General features: G+C 38.3%; 1 protein-coding gene across 5 annotated transcripts in view; it reads right to left on the reverse strand.

Annotated features, from left to right (window-relative positions):
* Positions 1–19263, reverse strand: part of NME7 (NME/NM23 family member 7) — a 92524-nt gene that overhangs the window by 28997 nt on the left and 44264 nt on the right. For all 5 annotated transcript variants that reach the window (XM_068696369.1, XM_068696358.1, XM_068696351.1 and 2 more), the window contains 3 exons: positions 12920–12984; positions 11980–12048; positions 9641–9742 (listed from right to left, as the gene is read on the reverse strand). In XM_068696369.1, coding sequence (XP_068552470.1) covers positions 9641–9742; positions 11980–12048; positions 12920–12984 — 236 coding nt within the window. The remainder of the gene's footprint in view (positions 1–9640; positions 9743–11979; positions 12049–12919; positions 12985–19263) is intronic.

Here is a 19263-nt window from a genome sequence, read left to right on the forward strand (position 1 = left end):
AAAAAAAAGTCATGTACATCCAAGAATTACCTACTGATAAGCTGCCAACTGAAACACAGGAAATCTTTTAGGACAGCTGCAGCCAACTTCAGGATACACAAGCTCACCCCATCATCATGGTTATATGGAAAAGTTAGTGCACCACTGCCCTTCCCCTGTGTTTTTATAACTTCCTCTATTGTACATTATCAACAAGCACCTCCGTGCGCTGACTCTTTCTAACAGCCTTGTACAGAGCTCTGGAAAAAACCCTTGCAGCCTGGCAAAGTTCCAGCCTGGCATATTTATTTTCTTGCATTGTTTTTTTTACAGGAGATACAATTCATGTTACTTCACAAATTGAAATATACCTAACAGCACTACCAAAACGTGCTCCAACCTTTAGTTAGGAAGAATCTGAGCGAAGGACAAGCCTATCTACAGTCAACAAAAGCCTGAATTGGGCATGTAGGCAAATGCTTTTAATCTATTCAAAGAATTTGCAAAAACACAAGGTCACTGTGACCAGGATGTATATCTGTTCTTTACTAAGAAACTGGAGAAGGAAAAAAGAGTTTAGTACAGTAACAGTATCACTTTCTTTCCCAGACAGAGTGACATCAGCATTTCCCATATCTTCTGAAAACACTGCTCCCTTTTTCCAAGAAAGGACTGAGGTCATATGGAATTCTAGTTTTTGCTTAAATGCCTCTTTTCAGGGAGTAACTTTCATATATTCAAAAACATTACTGTTCAATGTAAAAGAGTGATTTGCTGCCTGCTGGAATCAAATGGAATAAAAGGGAAACAAAGAAACCAATAGCTTAGACTGAAACTAACCCAGATCCAAGCATGTTCTCAAGAAGTCTCTTAACTTGTGCTTTTATGGACTGAGTATTTCAATGAATCTGTTCACAGAAATGGGAAGGGAAGGGAAGGGAAGGGAAGGGAAGGGAAGGGAAGGGAAGGGAAGGGAAGGGAAGGGAAGGGAAGGGAAGGGAAGGGAAGGGAAGGGAAGGGAAGGGAAGGGAAGGGAAGGGAAGGGAAGGGAAGGGAAGGGAAGGGAAGGGAAGGGAAGGGAAGGGAAGGGAAGGGAAGGGAAGGGAAGGGAAGGGAAGGGAAGGGAAGGGAAGGGAAGGGAAGGGAAGGGAAGGGAAGGGAAGGGAAGGGAAGGGAAGGGAATTCTGATGACCACCTCTGTGTTTTACTGGCAAAGACTGTTTTTTCAGAAGGGGAAGAATATATTTCTGTTTAGAATGAAGTGTTAAAACCCTACCATAGGCAAAGTAAGACACCTTTTAACCCAGTGTAGCTGGGAGAAACAAGCCCTGGAGAGAACCCTGCAGGCTACCTTTGATCAGCCTACCAGTGGTAAAAGTACATCGTGTATTTGTCTATATCAGGCTGGTGTCACATGACCACCTGGTAGTTAAAAGCCTACCTCTTTTTCTACAGTAGTGAGAAACAAAACCTCTCTCCTTAATCCAGCTAAGATATGCGAGACGAGAAACAATAAACATATGGTATTTTGAAAGGTATTAGCTACCGTTATTAAAAAAACAAAACAACAACAACAAAAAACAGCAAATCATAAAGAAGCTAGGCAAGACAAGCATCTAAAAAATAAATAAAATGTGATCCATCTATATTATATACTAAATCACATACATCACACTCTCTAAACCACTGCATATACTGAAAGCTCAATGAGAACCTAAACAGAAAGGTAAAGCACAAACAGGATACGGAAACATTAATTTTGTAAAATCAGGCTTGCAGATGGAGAGTTAGAATCAAAACTCCTCACAATCAAAAAAAATCCACCTCCTAAAGGCTGAATAGGCAAATTTATATAACTCACAGCATTTATAAAAATCCTGTGTTCACCAAAGAAGCCTAAAAAAATCACATTTTTAATAACACCCACCTACTACGTTGAGATGCACTCAGTCTGAGTGCAAAGGGAGCCTTTATGATCCCTGAGACATCCTTAAAGATTTCTTTCACACCTACCTATAGATTATAGATACAGTTAAATCTTTGTGATTGCAGATGAGCCTGAATGTCTGCACATTTATCTGTGAAGCACCTGCAGAGCTGAAAGGAACAAAGCTCTTAACCAAGAAATAAAGTTTTCTTAGTAAATATTCTAAATGTGGCTTAATTCTTTATAAAAATGGCTAGCCTTAAGATGCTTCATAGGGAAAAGTTTATCAACCTAGCTTCAGGATACGTTGGCACGTTATGCATTCTGGGGCTAGGTAGGAGGTCTCTATGGCAGCAAGTCAATGAAGATCAGCAACCAGTGCTGCTAATGCCTTGTGGTACAACCCTGTTTTCCTTCAGTCTCTGGGCTCATATTCAGCTTCCCTCCTCTTGCTAAAATAAGGCAAGCTATTTATTCCAGCCTGGGACCAGGCATGAGGAGTCCTGTTCAAAGCCAGAGACAACCTGACATAAGGAAAGGATGGGAATGCAGATGGGAACCCTGAGGCTTCTGAAGTTGATGTTGCTTTCCAGGAGGACACACAGAACCACTGACAAATGTTGGTAACTCATTGAAGATGTCCAGAAATTGTAGTTAAAGAAGGGGCCCTTGTCATCAGGGGACACTAAAATACCATAGTGCTAGATAACAAAGGAAACTATGCAAAAAGAACCTACATAGGCTAGATGGACTTTGTTGGCAACTGAGGGAAAAAAATTAAAGCAGCAATCACAAACAAGATGCAAATGTATTCTAGTTGCAGTCTTCCAGAAGTCCTCAGAATCTTCTCTCCAGAGAATGAAACCAGCAGCATCATGTCTCTGTGATGGTAGTGGGCTTGATATCAGACCATGCAATACTTCTTATTATCTATTTTACCAAATGATTGCAATTTGTGACCACTGAATCTAAGTGCGGTGACCTCCCATCTAGAATTTATTTAGGCAGAAAATGTCACAGTGTGGACGCTGTCAGGTCTGGTAGCTCTGGAGCCTCAGACAAGGAGTGTCAGATAGTTTTGTTCAAACCATAACCTTGCCAACATGCCTCAGTCACACCGAATTTAAGTCAGAGCACAGTCTGCAGGGCTCTGTCAGCATTCAGTATCCTGATGGTGATTGCCAATCACCACTAATAACAGCAGTTTTCAACATGCATGCATTAAGAATCAACGTGAGCCTAAAAACTCCATTTCCACATGACACCAAACAGCTATCATATGACAGCAACCCCTGGGCAGTAACAAGCCACATTTAAAGCAGTATCTGCAAGCAAAAGGCTCCTCCACCACTAGCCTTCTGATTTTCGTTCTGATCTCCTCACAAAGGCATATTTCAGTGAGCCTGACGTCCCTCTCCTTATCAGAGGACTTCCTGTCACCTGCAAAAAGTGACTTTGAGAAGTCAGCACATAAGAAGCAGAGCTCAGTCTCCTCAAAACTGTAACCAGATTGTGCATCCCTGCCACTATAAAGCACACACACGCATGATAAAACCAAATATTCAGGGCGGGAGGATGCCAGGGTGCTGACAGACCTTTGCAATACCCACCTAGAAGCAGGAGGAATAAATACATCAGGAAAGCTTACTCTGAACACTGCCTTCATGCCTGAAAAATATTTTGGGGGCATTCTTAATTCTCAGCTGCTTAATTCTCACAGGGCTACATCCAGCTTTGAAAGGAAGAACAAACATGACATTTATGTATCAGCCTGGTTTCTGGTACAGACTCTATCCATTTTAAACCAGGGAAAGCAAATCACTGCTACAGGCCTGGGGTTTGGCATCCACAGAGATATGGGCCTGACCGACAAGTTGCAACACTTTTGGAGGTAAATTTCACACCATACACCACTACATCTGGCATAGCCTAAAGCAGTGGTGGCAGCTCATGGTCATAGTCCTATTACAGCTCATTAATGGATCATTAGTGCACAGCAGTCTTAACACTTCCTTTCTTCTGGATAGTGCGTTAACAAGCCCCCAACACACAGAGGGATGAGACAGAATAAAGGACAAGTCCTGAGTTCACTGAGACTTTGGGCTTTATGAATCAGCAGTGTCAGCTCAGCAAAAGCACCAGAGGGAAAAATCTCCCTCTATGGACTCTCTCTCAGTCAAAAATCATCACGTCCCCCATCTAACACGCCTCAGCCCTGTCTATGTCACATTTTCATTAGACCTGCAAAAGCTGACGTGGAGAATATAAACTGAAAGGACAGAGTCAGATGACTGACCCTGAATAACATCTCAGCAATTCAATCATGTCTTTCCCATTGCAGGCTTAGACAGCAGGGTATCGTAACTGGTATTGATCCGTTTGCTACTCTAGCTGATAATGGTCTGGCACTGAATGAAAATTTTTATTATTATTACATGACTCAGGCTATCTGAGCAGGTAATTGATGATATGAAAGTCTTCATCAGAGATGAGGTTAATAAATCTTACTTCTCTTGAAACGCATTATGCGCTTCACTGTCAACACTCTGATCAAGATTCACCAGGCTACAGAGAGAATCAGAACCCACACTGAAACAGCTACAAAGGTATTACCAGAAAAGGCATACCTGACATCTCAAGTTCAGTCTTTGTATTTCTTTACATTTTCCTCTGAACTAGCTTTTATGTGATGTAACATAAAAATGTTGTGCTCCCAATAAATGGCTGAACACGAACATTTCCTGGCCTCTTATGTAGATCTTTTTCAGCGCTAGACACTCACAGAAGGACTATACAAAATGAGAATCTTACAGCAACAGTGCTGTTTGGCTTATACTGTTATCCTATTTAACTGATGCGATAACTGAGGCAGAAACATATTGAACCTTTTGTCCAAGGTCACACAGGGAGGTCGGGAATGGAGCTAAAGCAGACTTCAGCTCTTTCAGTTCGCTGCTTTGTTTTAAACCATCTAATCTCCCTTTCAGCTTTTGTCAATGATGCAAAAGTACAAAAGACTATTAATGCACTATTTCACTTAAAATTGCAAATCCCCTACGTAGAAAGAATGCAGGTTAGGATCCAATGCAAGTATATGAAAATCCTTTTTCAGCCCACTGCATGCAGACATATTGCACCATGTCCCATCACTTTAACAATATTTCACAGCAGAAGGTACTTGAGTCACTTTTAGTGTACTGCCAGTCCTAACTAAAAGCTCTTAAGATTACTAAAAATTATGTAACCAGCCAGGAGCATGTAGCTTATGACTCCCTGAATCACGTGTTATAACCCCCCCTTTTCATTGTGTACGAGGAAAGTTAAAAAAAAAAAAAAAAAAAAAAGAACAAAAAATAAAAGCGGTATTTCCATTTCTAATGTATTTTACAAGTGTTTTATGAATATTAAGCAATCTTCTCAACAATTCTGTGATAATATGCTACCAGCAGCTATTTCAGCATAAACTAAATGAAGATGATGTGAAATTGAAGCTGTAGCTTCAGATCTAGGTATTAACAAAAGGCCTCAGAGTGCTCTAGGGACCAAAAATACACAACCACCAACCAGTTAAAACATTGATTGGTGCCACTGAGCTTACGCAGGGACAGAATTCCCTGGTTACCATCCCCCTGCTCAGAGGTTGAGGTTTTCTGTGCTAGCTTGTGCTTCCTGATCCATGTGAAACAACAGATACCCGTGCCCTTTTACTCTTCCCAGCAGCCCTCCACATTCTCTTCTCTATTCTCAATTCACGGTAAAATAGTTTTCTGTTTTTTTCCTACTGTATTTAAACAATGAGCATTCTTGATAAAGCACACTGTGTTGCGTTTACCCATACTCCTCCAAGCACTATCATTTCTCAAGAAGCTGCTTTCCTGTTTAACTTCGGTTGCAGTTAGCAACTCTTTTATTTCTCAGTGATAGTGTGCAGTGAAAGTTCAAAAGGCTTGTGTGCTCTATTAATCTGATTTAATTAACTTTTCAACTCCTCTTCTTAGCTTTCTAGAGCAGTTACCGCTTTGCCATAGGTGTATTTGTTTCTCTTAACTTGAGAACCACACCAGCAGAAACAGAGTGAGATAAAAGCAACCGACAAAAAAAAAAACACACACATAGTTTAATAATCTGCATAACAAGATTGGATAGTATATTTTGAAAAAGGGCTTGATTGATTCAGACACCATGGAAAATCTGTGGAACTCAACGCCATTTCAGAAATCCCATTTCCACTTGAAATTCAAATATCTTAATAAAACTGCTCAGCTGCTCATCGGATATTGATACATTGTCATACCTCTTTGCTTTGGGAGCTTTCCCTCCTCAAAAAGTTAGAGTCTGGCATGGAATTCAGAGACCTTTTTTTTTTAAACATTACATATTAACGTTGTAAAGAAACAGTATTTTCAAGATAGGGATCAGAATAGCCTACTGGCCTTTATGGGGTTGCTGCAACAACATACAAGTTATGAAGACTTGTTTATTACAGTAGGTGTGGAGAGCCCTCCATTCCTATGCCCTACAGAGTAGGGTACAGAGTAGGTACAGAGGCCTTCCAGGACAGAGAAAACCAGGTGCAAAGAGAATTCAAGCTCAAGCTACACAAGCTGTCTGGGATCTGACTGTGAAGAACAGCTAAGCTAAAGGTCTGCAACCAGAGGAGAAATCAACAAGCAGCACAGCTGATGTGAGAGTACAGAAAAGCCTCAGATGAGACCACCAAAACCAGAAAAAATCTGGCTGCACTCCAGAAGGTTAAGCCAAGTATAAGGACACTGACAGTTCACCAAAAGTGCAATGATCCAGCCAGCCACTCATCAGAAATGTGCCAGCGTATGAGAATGCGAGAAGCAGCAAGATCTGCAGAAAACCATTACTCCTAGCCCATCCGCTACCCAGCAGGGACACACACACACCCATGGGTGTAGAACCTGGGGCACCGATCCCTTCCGTCAGGTCAGGGACAGTAATTTTGAGAGTGAACGCGTCTAGCACAGCTCCTTACAGACAGATATCTTTATCCCACTTTCCAGATTTCATGGACTGTTCATACACTACTACAAAAAAGCTCAAAACAGCTTTTTGGTTAGCAGTCTTCCCCACCACCCCATGAGAGGTTTTAATAAAGTATTTATAAGCTGTTTTATAATGCAGGATATTTTTGGCAGAGAGCTTTACTGACCTGCGGTACTAACAAAATATTACCCAGTTCAAGAAAATAGCACAAAGCCCCCTTTCATTTTTAGCATTTTACGCTTGGTATAAATTGCTAGTGTATTAAAATATAATGCTCAAAATGGAACAAATCTGATTCTTTTTTCAGCCTTAAATACCAGGGGCTTGGACAAAACCAGACCTATTTCTATTGACATCTTGCTTTGATTTGGATGCCTTTTATTGAGGTGTTTCCCAACTATTTCCCTGCAAAACCAAAGACAGACTGGGAGGGCTGACTACTCTGACCCAGTTATGATACCTGACTTGCCACAAAGTGCTTATTACATTTGCAATGTATCTGAGATATAATTAACAGCACATGTGACTGAGATTCATTATATAAGCCAAATTCCAACACCTTTACTCACTTCAAATAGGACCCTGCTTTGAGAGCAATCACGGTGATTTCAATGGCACTACTTGCCAAATAGGGCACTACCCAACAGCTGCCAAAGTGACCCAACCTGATGCATTCTGTACCACAGGTACGAACTGGTCTTCACCTGCATTTATAAGCAGCCTGTATATGCATCAGGATCCAGCATATCTAAATCAACAAAGTTACAGACAGATCCAGATCTCTCAAAGCTAACACACTATTTGCGTGATACATACATTTACTTACCCACTAGACCACCAAATTCCTGGTATCTTAACAGTCTGTATATAACTTTGCCACACAATGTAACTGCTGTTATGGTTCCTGCTACCTCTGTTTGTGACAGATATTTTGACCACTGAATTCAGTCAGGAGCTTCTCTGACAATACAAGTTGAGAATGACAAAAGCCCATGGAGATATCTTAGCCACCTCTTCCTCAAGGACAAGCTACATACACTATTCGAAGAGATACATAAATTTCAGGCAAAGACCACTCTTGAAAGCAGGCGTAGTCACTATAAATATACTTTAAGTGCCTAAGGAATCAATGAGCTTGGAATACTTATAGAAAACAGTAGAGAGAAATGTGTAACAGCTGCCTGTCTTCCAAACATACATTAGCACAAGTGCTGTGATGTCAGTGTCCAAAAACTTACAGACATCTGCTTCCCCTGGAAGCAGGAGGGAACTCATTCTTACTTCACAGGTCACACAGTTAAACGTTGAGAGAGAAAGGCAAACAGCATAGGTAGGTCACTAGCATGAAATCTTGGAAACAGGAATTTAATTCCCTCCTTTGCTGTTTTCCTATGCTACCCACAGAAGCCATCAGTCTATACACCCCTCAGCTCCTCAACTCGTCAACAATTCCTTCTGCCATACATGTATGGCTATGATGGAACTTTTCATGGGATATAGCAAGTGAAAATAAATTCCCCTTGTATATGTGCACTTGTCTTTAGTAACTTAAAGCAGATGTCATGTTTGTGTACATATTCCAATTTTAACATATCAGGCATTAAACAAGAAGAAACATGAAAAAGATATAATAGTTGCAAATAAAGCAACTGCATCTTTGAAAGTTTTAAATACTGGAAACCTTAAAACATGGAATTTGAAGTAAATCTGAAATAACCATACCAGACACATTACTACTGATGTATCATTGCAGTTAAAACTAAGTGAGATAAAATATGTTACATGCTCTGTTTACAAGATGCTAACCCAGCAGAGGAACATTTGAAAAACTTAATGCGACCAAACAGAAGAGGAAAAACAGGCTTGGACAATGCCTTTAACTCATTCTTTCTGTAATGAAAACTGCAGGTCTGAAGAGAAATACATCCCAAACAACTTACTCTGCCTTTCTAATACAAAGCCACATGATTATTTTTTTTCCCCATTGAAACTGGTAAACCCTGTCTGCAACTAAAACATCAAATCATAGCATCCGATGTGACTTCATTGCCTCCATCTTGATACTTCGCTTCATGGTTCCTGTGTGGCCTTGATTATTTAACAAAAAATGGCAAACCCTTTGAGACAGCATTTACGTTTGTCTCCAGATTGCTTGCAGTATCACGCATATCCAATTACTTACCTCACCAAATGAAAAATAAAAGCTAGAAGCATTAGCATGGCAAACAGCTACCAAAAGTTTTACCATCACTGTTTGTTTGGTCCCTTCTAAAACCACTGAAACTGATTCTCCTTTTACGCTTCTGTCCTAGGACAGTGCCACTGACTGCAGTGGCTAACATTTGGTTTACGCTGGCATGCAAAAGCAATAACTATTTGTTCTAGGGTTCTGAAGCCTTCTGTTAGAATATTTATGAATCGTTAAGCAAGATTTTTGCCTAAATGGCTTTCTTTTCACATAAATAATCATAAAAAAAAATCATCATGGTATTTTATCATCTGGCTTAGGTAAGATCAGAGGATCTGTTAGAGGATTTGCAAACTGATCCAGAATCTAGCATTTCACTTCCATAAGGTAATGCTCACGTACTTTGAGGAAATGCAGCAAGTACATGGCAGCCATACCATGCTGTGATATTTTCATTCACACAGGCAGTGCATCTTTTTTTTTTTTTTTTTTTTTTTTTTTAAGCATTCTTTATCACTCAAGCAAGTACTTACAGGATCAGAAGGACCACAGAACTCTCTGAACGTTTTTGGAGGTTCAGGCTGTATAATCTCCATTGCTATGCAAGGGCCTGAACACAATTCTGTAACCATTTCCTGGAAAAGAAAAATGAAGGAAACAAACCTGAGCAAAATGGTTCCATAGAATTGGTATTTTTGTAATGAATATCACACTGAATGCACATGCTTCATCTCACTACTCTGAAATCAATGGGAAAGAATTTTAGGTAAGTGCCTCTATCATCAGCTTGATCGTAGGAAATGTAGGTAGAAATATTCCTGTGATATTTTCTGTGATGTGAATAGAGAGCAGACTAGTTTCACATTTTACAAAAAAAAAAAAAAAAAGAATAAGTATTTCACTTAAAGACATGGCCTCATCACCAATGGACCCTTTTATAAAAACAACAGGCAAAGAGCAATATATTTGCTCCTGTTAAGAAGCAGTAAATTGCCATAAAGTCATTACTCTGTATGTTTTCTCTAAATTCTGTTATGTAAATATCTGTTACCTATGTAATCCTATGTAGGACCTATTGATTAGAGAAGAAACTAAGAAAGCTGTTTTTGTTTTGTTTTGTTTTTCATTTTAGCAACTGTTCAGCATTCTCTTTTCCCAGAGAACCGCTTTACATGCAACATGTCAAGCCTTTACCTCACCTACAAGGAGTAACCAGAAGAAATAGGGGTACATTTCCTGAAAAGGGTTTCAGGATTATATGTATCTTCTGTTTCTGCACTGGGTTATTTGAAAGTTATAAATAAAATTCAGATCAAAACAGACGGTTCTGAGTCACAGACACAAGAGGTCATGTTCTTTCTTCAATACCCTATTGCACATCTTCCTATTTGGCCTGCACTGACAGTATCTATTGCTGTTCCCATATGCGCCTTCTCTGGATCCCTTTACCATCATGATTAGCTTTCCCACGTTTTCCTGTTTCACAGATACCCTGACTGCATGAAGATATCCCATTAATTTCAACTGAGTGCGTCAAGCACATATGGCGTGCAGGACAGAGCCCCAGATTCTTACTTTTCTTCAAATCTCATCTGAAACATAGTGTCTTTATTGACTTACCCTGTTTAAATGTCATTTCCCTTCTGAGTAAGTCTCCAATCAAATTATATAAATTTGCAACTTATTTGAGGGTTGGAGTTTGTATAAAATTGCAGAAAATGGTCGAGAACTTTCAATTTGCTTCAAAGCATAGACTTTTGCAGCACCAGAGGATTCTTTGTGTCTTGAAATACTGGTCCAATACCACCACATTTGAGTTCTGCTACTTACCTCCAAGTCTCCCTGTCTAAACTTCCTTGAATTCTCAGTTCAAAGGGTGTTAGCAGAGGAAACTTCATAAGCATTTCCTAATCTGATAGTTAGCTATCCAAAGAGGAATCTACAAACTCTGCTGAAGTAAGTTGGACTCAACAGTCATAAAGGAAAAAAAAAGTCACATTGTCCCAGTAATATTAGTAATTGTTTGGAGCAATATTTGTAACTGCAGAGAAAACTTTTAATAATTTAACTATATATAAATTAGGGATAACTTGCATAGTACATAGCATGAGAGTGAAACTAAACTTGTTATGATCTGCAAAATTAATGACAATTCTCTGACAGAAGGTGATACAGAAAAAGTTGACTTCCTGCATTCCTGTTGTTCTATCTGCCATCGGAAGTTTTATGTTGCAGTACAACAAATCATAATAATATACAGGATCTTATGTGTATATATATATAGTATATACATACACACACACACACAGGGTCTCATAAATATATTCAGAGTCTTATATATCTTTATACTTCGATGTCCACTAGGATTACACTATATCTTTAGCTTCTTAAATTTTCTGAAGATCCACAGAAATCAGATCAATAAATTTAAGAATGGCTCAAAATGTCATTATGAAAGCATTCAAATACAGCATCCCCTCTGTAAACAAAATAATAAATACTCATTCTGGTTCAAGCCACTATTGCATTATCAAACTGGCCAAAGATATATATGTGATACATTCTCATCATTCTCATAGCTCTACCACAATAAAGTAATTTATCTGTTTTTTTTTGTTTGTTTGTTTTTTGTTACTCTGTTGTATTTTACAAATTCCTTAGCTCAACAATTTTCACACGGGAGTCTCCTTTCCTACAACACATGTAGCATACTTTCCGAGATGAGTTAGGTTATTTCAGAACAAGCTAGAATTGGACAAAGACAAGTTTCTAAAGAAAATCCTATCACAGTCACAAAAATGGACAGATGTAACTACTCCCTTGTTTAATCATCCTCTATTTTTAAATAGATTCTTCTCAAACTTATGCTTACCATATATTCAGCAACAACACCTTTGTAAATCTCATAAAATTCCTCCACATTTGCACGCTCCATGTTGAACTAAGAAAACAAAAACGTTAGCCATTTGCTTTAAATGAAAAAACAAAATTAGACAGACACCCCTTCTTAACAAACCAGAACTTAGAGTACTCATTTAAGTTTCACTAGATAAAAGGAATGGCTTTACAGCTGCAATATGATGTTTATTAGCATCAACATTTAGCAAATGTTGCTACATACAAAAGAGCATACAGTATCATTTTCTACCCTAAACATAAGTTGAAATTGTATTTAATTTGCAGTGCTGACTAATGCCACTAAGACATACAAGAGGAGCTGGTTGTTGCATAGTAAAGGGAAGGGGCTGTTCTTCATTTGCAGTGGGGATTTGAGTCATGAGGGGATTTCAGATCTAAGGACTACCACAAAATACAGAGAGCAGAACTTAAACGGATACTCACAGGAACAATCTCTGTGCCAATATTCCTTAAATTCTGATAGTGATGAGGGTGCCAATCCTTTAAGTATCTTTGAAAACTCTCCCATAAATTCATGCTAGCTATATATTTTTAAAAATGAGGAATTATATTAACAATTATTTCCCTAATCTTAACTAATGCATTTTGTAAAGATATCCCCAGTTGCTCCAGAAAAGACCAGCATCATTATTTCCCTTCTAACCATAGGAAACTGAGACACAGAGAGGTAAAGTGTCTTGGCTCAAGGTCAACCAGCAAGGAGAAACAGGTCAGCTAATCAATCAAACAATAAAATACAAATATCACAAGGACAGTGCTGATCCCAAAACAGTGCTACACAGTCTGCACAAGGGTTTTGTGTTGCAGGCAGACACCTGTGCATTGCTGTGAAGTGTACACAGCACTTCTCCAGTCTCTGTTTATCAGAGAAATATATATGAAAGAAAACCTACCATCTGTAAAGCTGAGATCTGAAATCCTTCGTCAGTGATGGCTTTTATAATCTTCCCAGCCAGCCCTGAAGAAAAACACAAGAGACAGCACTCAATTAAAAAAAATAATAAAAAATTACAGTTGAAAGGTATTTATGTCACCATACTAATTATTTTCGAACAAAAAACAGTGTTTGTATAATGCTGTGAAGGGAAGCAGAAAGCAGAGCTCTCTGCTTAAATATTCTGTCTAAATTTACATTTATAAATTTATAATAATATCTGCATTTCCTATCTAAAGTGATGCAGTGATGACTTCAAACAACTAAATTCCATCTTGGTGTTGAAATGACATGATTCATTATGTTCTACCAAAAATGGTAGTTAGTAAAGTCTTTGCTTTTCTAAGATCAATTGCAAAACACCCAGGAGCTTCAAGGTCAAGATTTATATATTTAATGTTCCAATGCCAACATTGCTGCTTAGAAAGCAATCAGTTCCAGGCACAGGCTACCTATTTTGCTGTTTTTGTACAGCATTCAACAGAGGGTCCAATTTTGAACTAAAAACAATGCAGGACAATGATAAATATTGTCAATAAAACATCACAGAAATTCATGTCTTCTGTGGGAGAAGCACATTAGTGAAAAATAACCTGCTGTTTCTAAGGTTGTAACTCACAAATATGTTACTGCTGATTATACTGTTTATTTTATACAATCCAGAATGCATCCTCCAAGGCTGAATGGCATTGTAAAAAGCAAAACACTAAACTTAGGAGAACAAGAACCACTGATTTTCCACTGAATGTGTATTTTAGATCATGTCAGCCAAGCACAGTACTCCATGTGAAAGAATTTTATAGCATCAGTGTTTTTATAGAGCATAAATGTATGTAAAAATTGTGAGCAACTATAAATTCTAGACATTTATTCAGAGCAGAGTTAATGATAGAAGAATATTCTGTAATAAATGACAACAAGAAGATTTGACTCTCAGTCATTAATTCCTTTTGTTAACTAGACTATAAATTGAACTTTTTTTTTTTTTTTGTAGCACTGCATAAAAATTTAGTAAATTAGTATAATACAAAGGTTAGAACAATATCTAGGTTGTGGCATGCTCAAGACCTGAATTGTACACAGTCTGCTAATATCTGTAGCATAGGGTTGGTGAGCTTCCTACACATTGAAAGGGCAGTGGAAGCTCTGGGCAAATACAATAGGTAGCTGGAGATCTAAAACTTTTATTTACAAATGAAAATGAAAAAAGCTGTACCTGCAGTATTTGCCACAGTACTTTCTCATTAAGGATTAAGTTAAAAAAAAAAAAAAAAAAGGAAAACCAAAACCTTTCCCATATAAAACAATGCATACTTGTTCCAAAAAATCATTACACTGTAACAGGCAAGCCTGAGATTTGTGTATGTGCTCAGTCCAGGCAGCATTTTGGGTCTACAGAACACATAACATAGGCAGGCACGGTTCCTCTTGTCTCAGTATTCTGTTCCAACACGGCTCACTCACACGGACAAAAGTTTCGTTGTAACCCTCCTGTAAAACCAGGAAAATATATTTCTCCTTCTTTTCAAGGGAAAAAAATCAATTCAAAAAACCTGTAGCAGTGAAATGAAGGGACTCGAACAAGTTTTCAGAGGAAATGCAAGACCATGTCAGAGAGAAACCAGACCTCTAGTTTCTCTCTGTCTGCACTGCAGAAAAGGCTGTGCAGCTCAGCACTTCCACACGTCGGTTTCAGGAAGGCAGCAAGCCTAAAATTCTTGACTTCAGGGATGAATGGTGAGGCTGGGCATCATCCACGAAATAAACATATAAAAAAAGTAATCTGTGACAGAGCATGAACATTTCCTCATTCTTATTCTTCAGACTCACTGCTCCAGTTAACAGCTACTGCTTTACAAGGAGCCAGTAGAGATGGAGGAAAGGGCGGTGGCAGGCAAATGGCAATCACCACTTGCAGGGACAAAGTTACCTTGGCATGAGAAAGATGCTCTGCCTGACAGCTGCAAATCTCCATTTTAGGCTGTATCAGTAAAGAATGGCCCGCTTGCATAGGCCTTCACAGCTGGCAAGAACTGTGATTAAAACACTAATCAGCTATCAGGTTTTGAGGTACTAGGAAAGCCTGCTTTTTACAGAATTTTATCCTCAGCAGTTTTATGAGCTATAAGCAAAATCCATATTTTAGAGAAGCAAAAGGGGACTGAAGCATTTTGCTTTCTAGGCTGATTCTCCACTGAAATTTTTAAGAATTTTCTTCCCTATAGAGAGGAAACCTATCAAGGCCGTCTTCTACATTGTATTCCTAATTCACTATCACTCATCAGAGCAACGGAGTGCCTTGATTGCCCAGGACTGCAGCACTAAATGATTTAACCACAAGAATTACTGTCCCCATTGCATGTAGACATATGTCTTGCTAAAAAAAAAAAAATAAAAATCAAAGTGATTTGAGGAAGAGGCATGAGATCTCGTTTATGTCTGCAAAATGAGATGTTAATTCCACTTCCCAAATGTGGTAATCGAGGCACAAGAGGATGGGTGAGCTGTCAATGGCAGTGCAGATCTACAAATCCAGTGACTTGGCCTCCACTGTCCCAGCTCAGGCAACGCAAGCACCACTTCTCCTAGGGATGCTTTCCTTTCCAATTCTACCTGGGCTGAAACAGGAACAAAAAACATAGAGGCAATCCCCAGAGAGCTGAAGAGCACAAGCTCAAGGTTCAGCCTGGGATCTGTTTCGGGCTTTCAGCCAATTGTATGACTGAACTGGGACATGTACTCTCCTTTGTGGGCAGATAAGGCTGAGGGAAAGAAGAACTAATTAGATAAAGCGTCGTTTCAGCAGCTTTCCACAATTTGTTTTCAACTTTAAAATCCAGATCTGCAGTGAAAGAAACAACTTTGTCAACTTTTTAAGGACCCTTCAAGCAGGGCCAGCGCATGTTTAAAATGCGATTACAGTAAGAACCCAAATCAAAGCTGTAGATTAGGCACTAATTATGATGAATTTTCAATCACAACACACAAAAGAATCACAAGCATTACTAAATACAACTGGGGAATTTAATACTAATCCTAACAAATGACAGAAAGAGAGAGAAAGAGAGAGCACTTTACGTCTCCTAGACAGCATTATGTTATTTATGCACCTCATACTGGACAGATAATCTCCCAACACAGTTTAATCAGATAAAATGGTAAGGCACCAAGATCTCATCAGTTACATTGACCTTCAACAATTTGTTTCTTCACAACACAATATTTGAAAATTGTACTTCATTAAGGAGCACAAAATAGCAGGGGAGACATCAGACCGAAAAATGTTACAACTTTTTGCAGAATTGTGGATTGGAATAAAATAAAACAGTTCACAAAAGTCACTTTTGACCTAACAGCATTTTAATTATTGGGATGTAACAGCTGTGTTCCCGAGATCTGCCAGTCCCAGGGCACTACCAACCACCAGCCCTATGACTAAGGACGTTACATTCTCTTCCCTTGGTTCTTGGCCTGTTTCCCAATTTAACCATTCCACTGTTAAAAGCTTATTAAGTAAGACAGACTGCCTTGAAGGCAAGGCAAGGCAAGAACTGGCTTCTTCATTTTAATCTCTATGTGTCATTTATTTAATACCTTTCCAATAACTACAAATAATTTCTCAGGAACAACAAACGATTTTTCACAGGAATATATAAACTGCCATGACCGATCATATCAATGATCTACCTAATCCAATAACATATTTTCAGAAGTAACCGGTACTGGATACTTTAAATACCACTAAGTATAAGTAGCTATTTCATTTCATGTCTGCTTTTTGACATTTTGAAATGCACTTTTCCTTCGCATTATAATGAAATGAAAAAGGTTATCTGATTCTTTGTTGCCAAGCTTTAAGGTCCTGTCCCAGAGGCTCAGGTTTGGCTCTGAACAAAGTCTTTTTTTAATTCCAAAAGAAGAAAAAGTGGGACGCAGAGCTGGCCCTCCTTCATGTGTTTCAGCTGAAGTTCTCACTTGATCAGCCAACAGTGCAAAAGGAGGAAGCTGACAGCCATCTTTCTCAAAAAGTGCATTTCTTCCTATCAGTTGGCCAACCTATCCTCTGAAGAGCAAAGTTTATCTATCCCTTCTCTTTTGCTTTTCCACTTTAGAACTATGCAACTCTGGGCATTCTTATTAAACAACATAAACACGCATTCTCTAGGCACCCCAAAACCATAGTGATAATCTGCAGCTATTGATCTCCTAGCCTTATGCTGGGCAAATGGAGAAGAAATGGGAAGCTCAAAAGCTACACAGATTAACAACAAGGGGTAACTGACAAAAGATAAAGAGGAATATACAAGCAAATGATAGAGAATGTTGTTCATCCTGATTGAATCCAAGATATTCCATCGCTCCTGATTTCTTTCTAGGCATTGCATTAAAGGAGATGTAAAAGTAGTTTAAAGGGAAGCTTTACAGATATTTATGGAGAACTCTATCAACACACAAAGGCACATCTGGTAAAAATCTTCGCAAACTATTCATTTGGAAATAATGAAAGGATGAAGACAGAAGATATTGCCACTTCTTGACTGGAGAATAGAAGATGGTACAAGAAATATTACACATAGAGAGAGTAAATCTTAGGGGCCCTGAAACCCAAATGGCCAAGGTTGTGATGTGACTGAGAAAAGGAGCCAACAGAAAGATTCAAAGGGAGTGAATGGATCAAAGTTTTAATCCCTGACTCAACTTTCTGAACCAGTACAAACAAGGGAAAACCACACTTGTGAGTTCCAGACAAGGCATTGAGACACAAAATGATGAAAACCTGTAGGAAAATAATAACAATAATCATAATTCTGGGAGTTATTGTATGGGAATAGATGAGAAGAATCACACTTAAAATTCAAATACAAAGGCCTATACAAAAAGTCAAGTCAAAATCACTGTCAGGCTACAGAAAATGCCCAGCAAGTTGGCTGTGCAGTGGATGATGTTAGAGAAAAGAATCTGCAGAAAAAGGAAAGATTAAGAAGGAAAGATCAATATCTCTGCACCAGGTATGATGAACTCATATTGATGTTTACAAAAAAAAAAAAAAAAAAAACGAAACAAACAAACAAAACCAGAAATGCTTAGGTTTCTGTCTTTCATTGTTCTTGTGTTAGAAGACTTAAAAGGAAATATTCATCTTGTTTTTCTTTTTATTTCTTTTCTTTTTTTTTAGGGCTGTTCATTGCTTTGTACTCCATTCTCACATCAACTGTGATTTTTTTCACTTGAAAAGAGTATACTCAATCACTCTGGCTAGGAGAACATTTATATCATGATTTTAATTTACTTTTGCTTATTTCCTGAGCATAAACAAAATGAAACATAATATTTTAATTGAGATTGTACCACTGTTTTGTATGATAGCATTTAGTATTATCATCCAAACCATTCATATGCTTACAGATTTTTTTTTTAATCCCTAACTGAACATTGTGCATGGGACTGTTCATGAATGGTTCCAATTACAAAGAGGAAGTGGTTAAAATTATTCCTTGCACTGTGCATTTGCCCATAATTATAAACAATATTTTGAATCTACAATTGCTCTGTCAATTAACTCAACTCTGGAGGTTAAAATCCTCAAGAGATCCCCTAGAATCTGCTCCAGCCTTTACTAATTTTTTATTTCCCTTCCTATGGAAAGTTTGCCAACTCACTGCCCTAGATCAATAGTAAACACACCGTATGCTCTACCATTTATTTTTGCCTTGGCAAAAGACTCACATACTCCTGCATTCTGTCTCTCGCCTCTTTTTAAGGCTCAATACCTTGCATTTCTCCTCATGCACAGATTTGAAAAAGGCAGTAAGATAGGACTTCAAGATATTAGGTAGTTTATCTTTTGCTCACAGGCGCGGTGAAGTTAGACTACGTATGGCTGTATTTTTTTAATTTTTCTAAAATGTTCTCAAAAACTTCTGGTAACAATGGTTCCATTACATCCCCATTTATCAAGCCAGCAATATACTTCTGAGTTTTCCATAATGATTAGATTAAATCTTCTTTCGTCTGAAGGAATAAACATGCACATATTTACTATTTTATATATGGAAAGCTGTGTATCTATGTCTTCTCCATCTAAGGTTCAGTAAATTAAACCTTTCAATTTTTCAGCAAAAATCAATTTGTTTGAATCTCCTATTCTTTTTGCTGTCAGTTGATTACATTATTCATGAAACAGAGAGCCCAGAAACTGGATGCTATACACGAGTTGGGATCTCTGCAGCACTGAGCCGAACAAGTTACTGTAAATAAATCTAAACTAAAGAAAGTGTGTCCAACGTTAATGATGCTGATTGT

Source organism: Anas acuta, chromosome 1 (genome assembly GCF_963932015.1).
Source record: "Anas acuta chromosome 1, bAnaAcu1.1, whole genome shotgun sequence".
Lineage (NCBI taxonomy): Eukaryota > Metazoa > Chordata > Aves > Anseriformes > Anatidae > Anas > Anas acuta.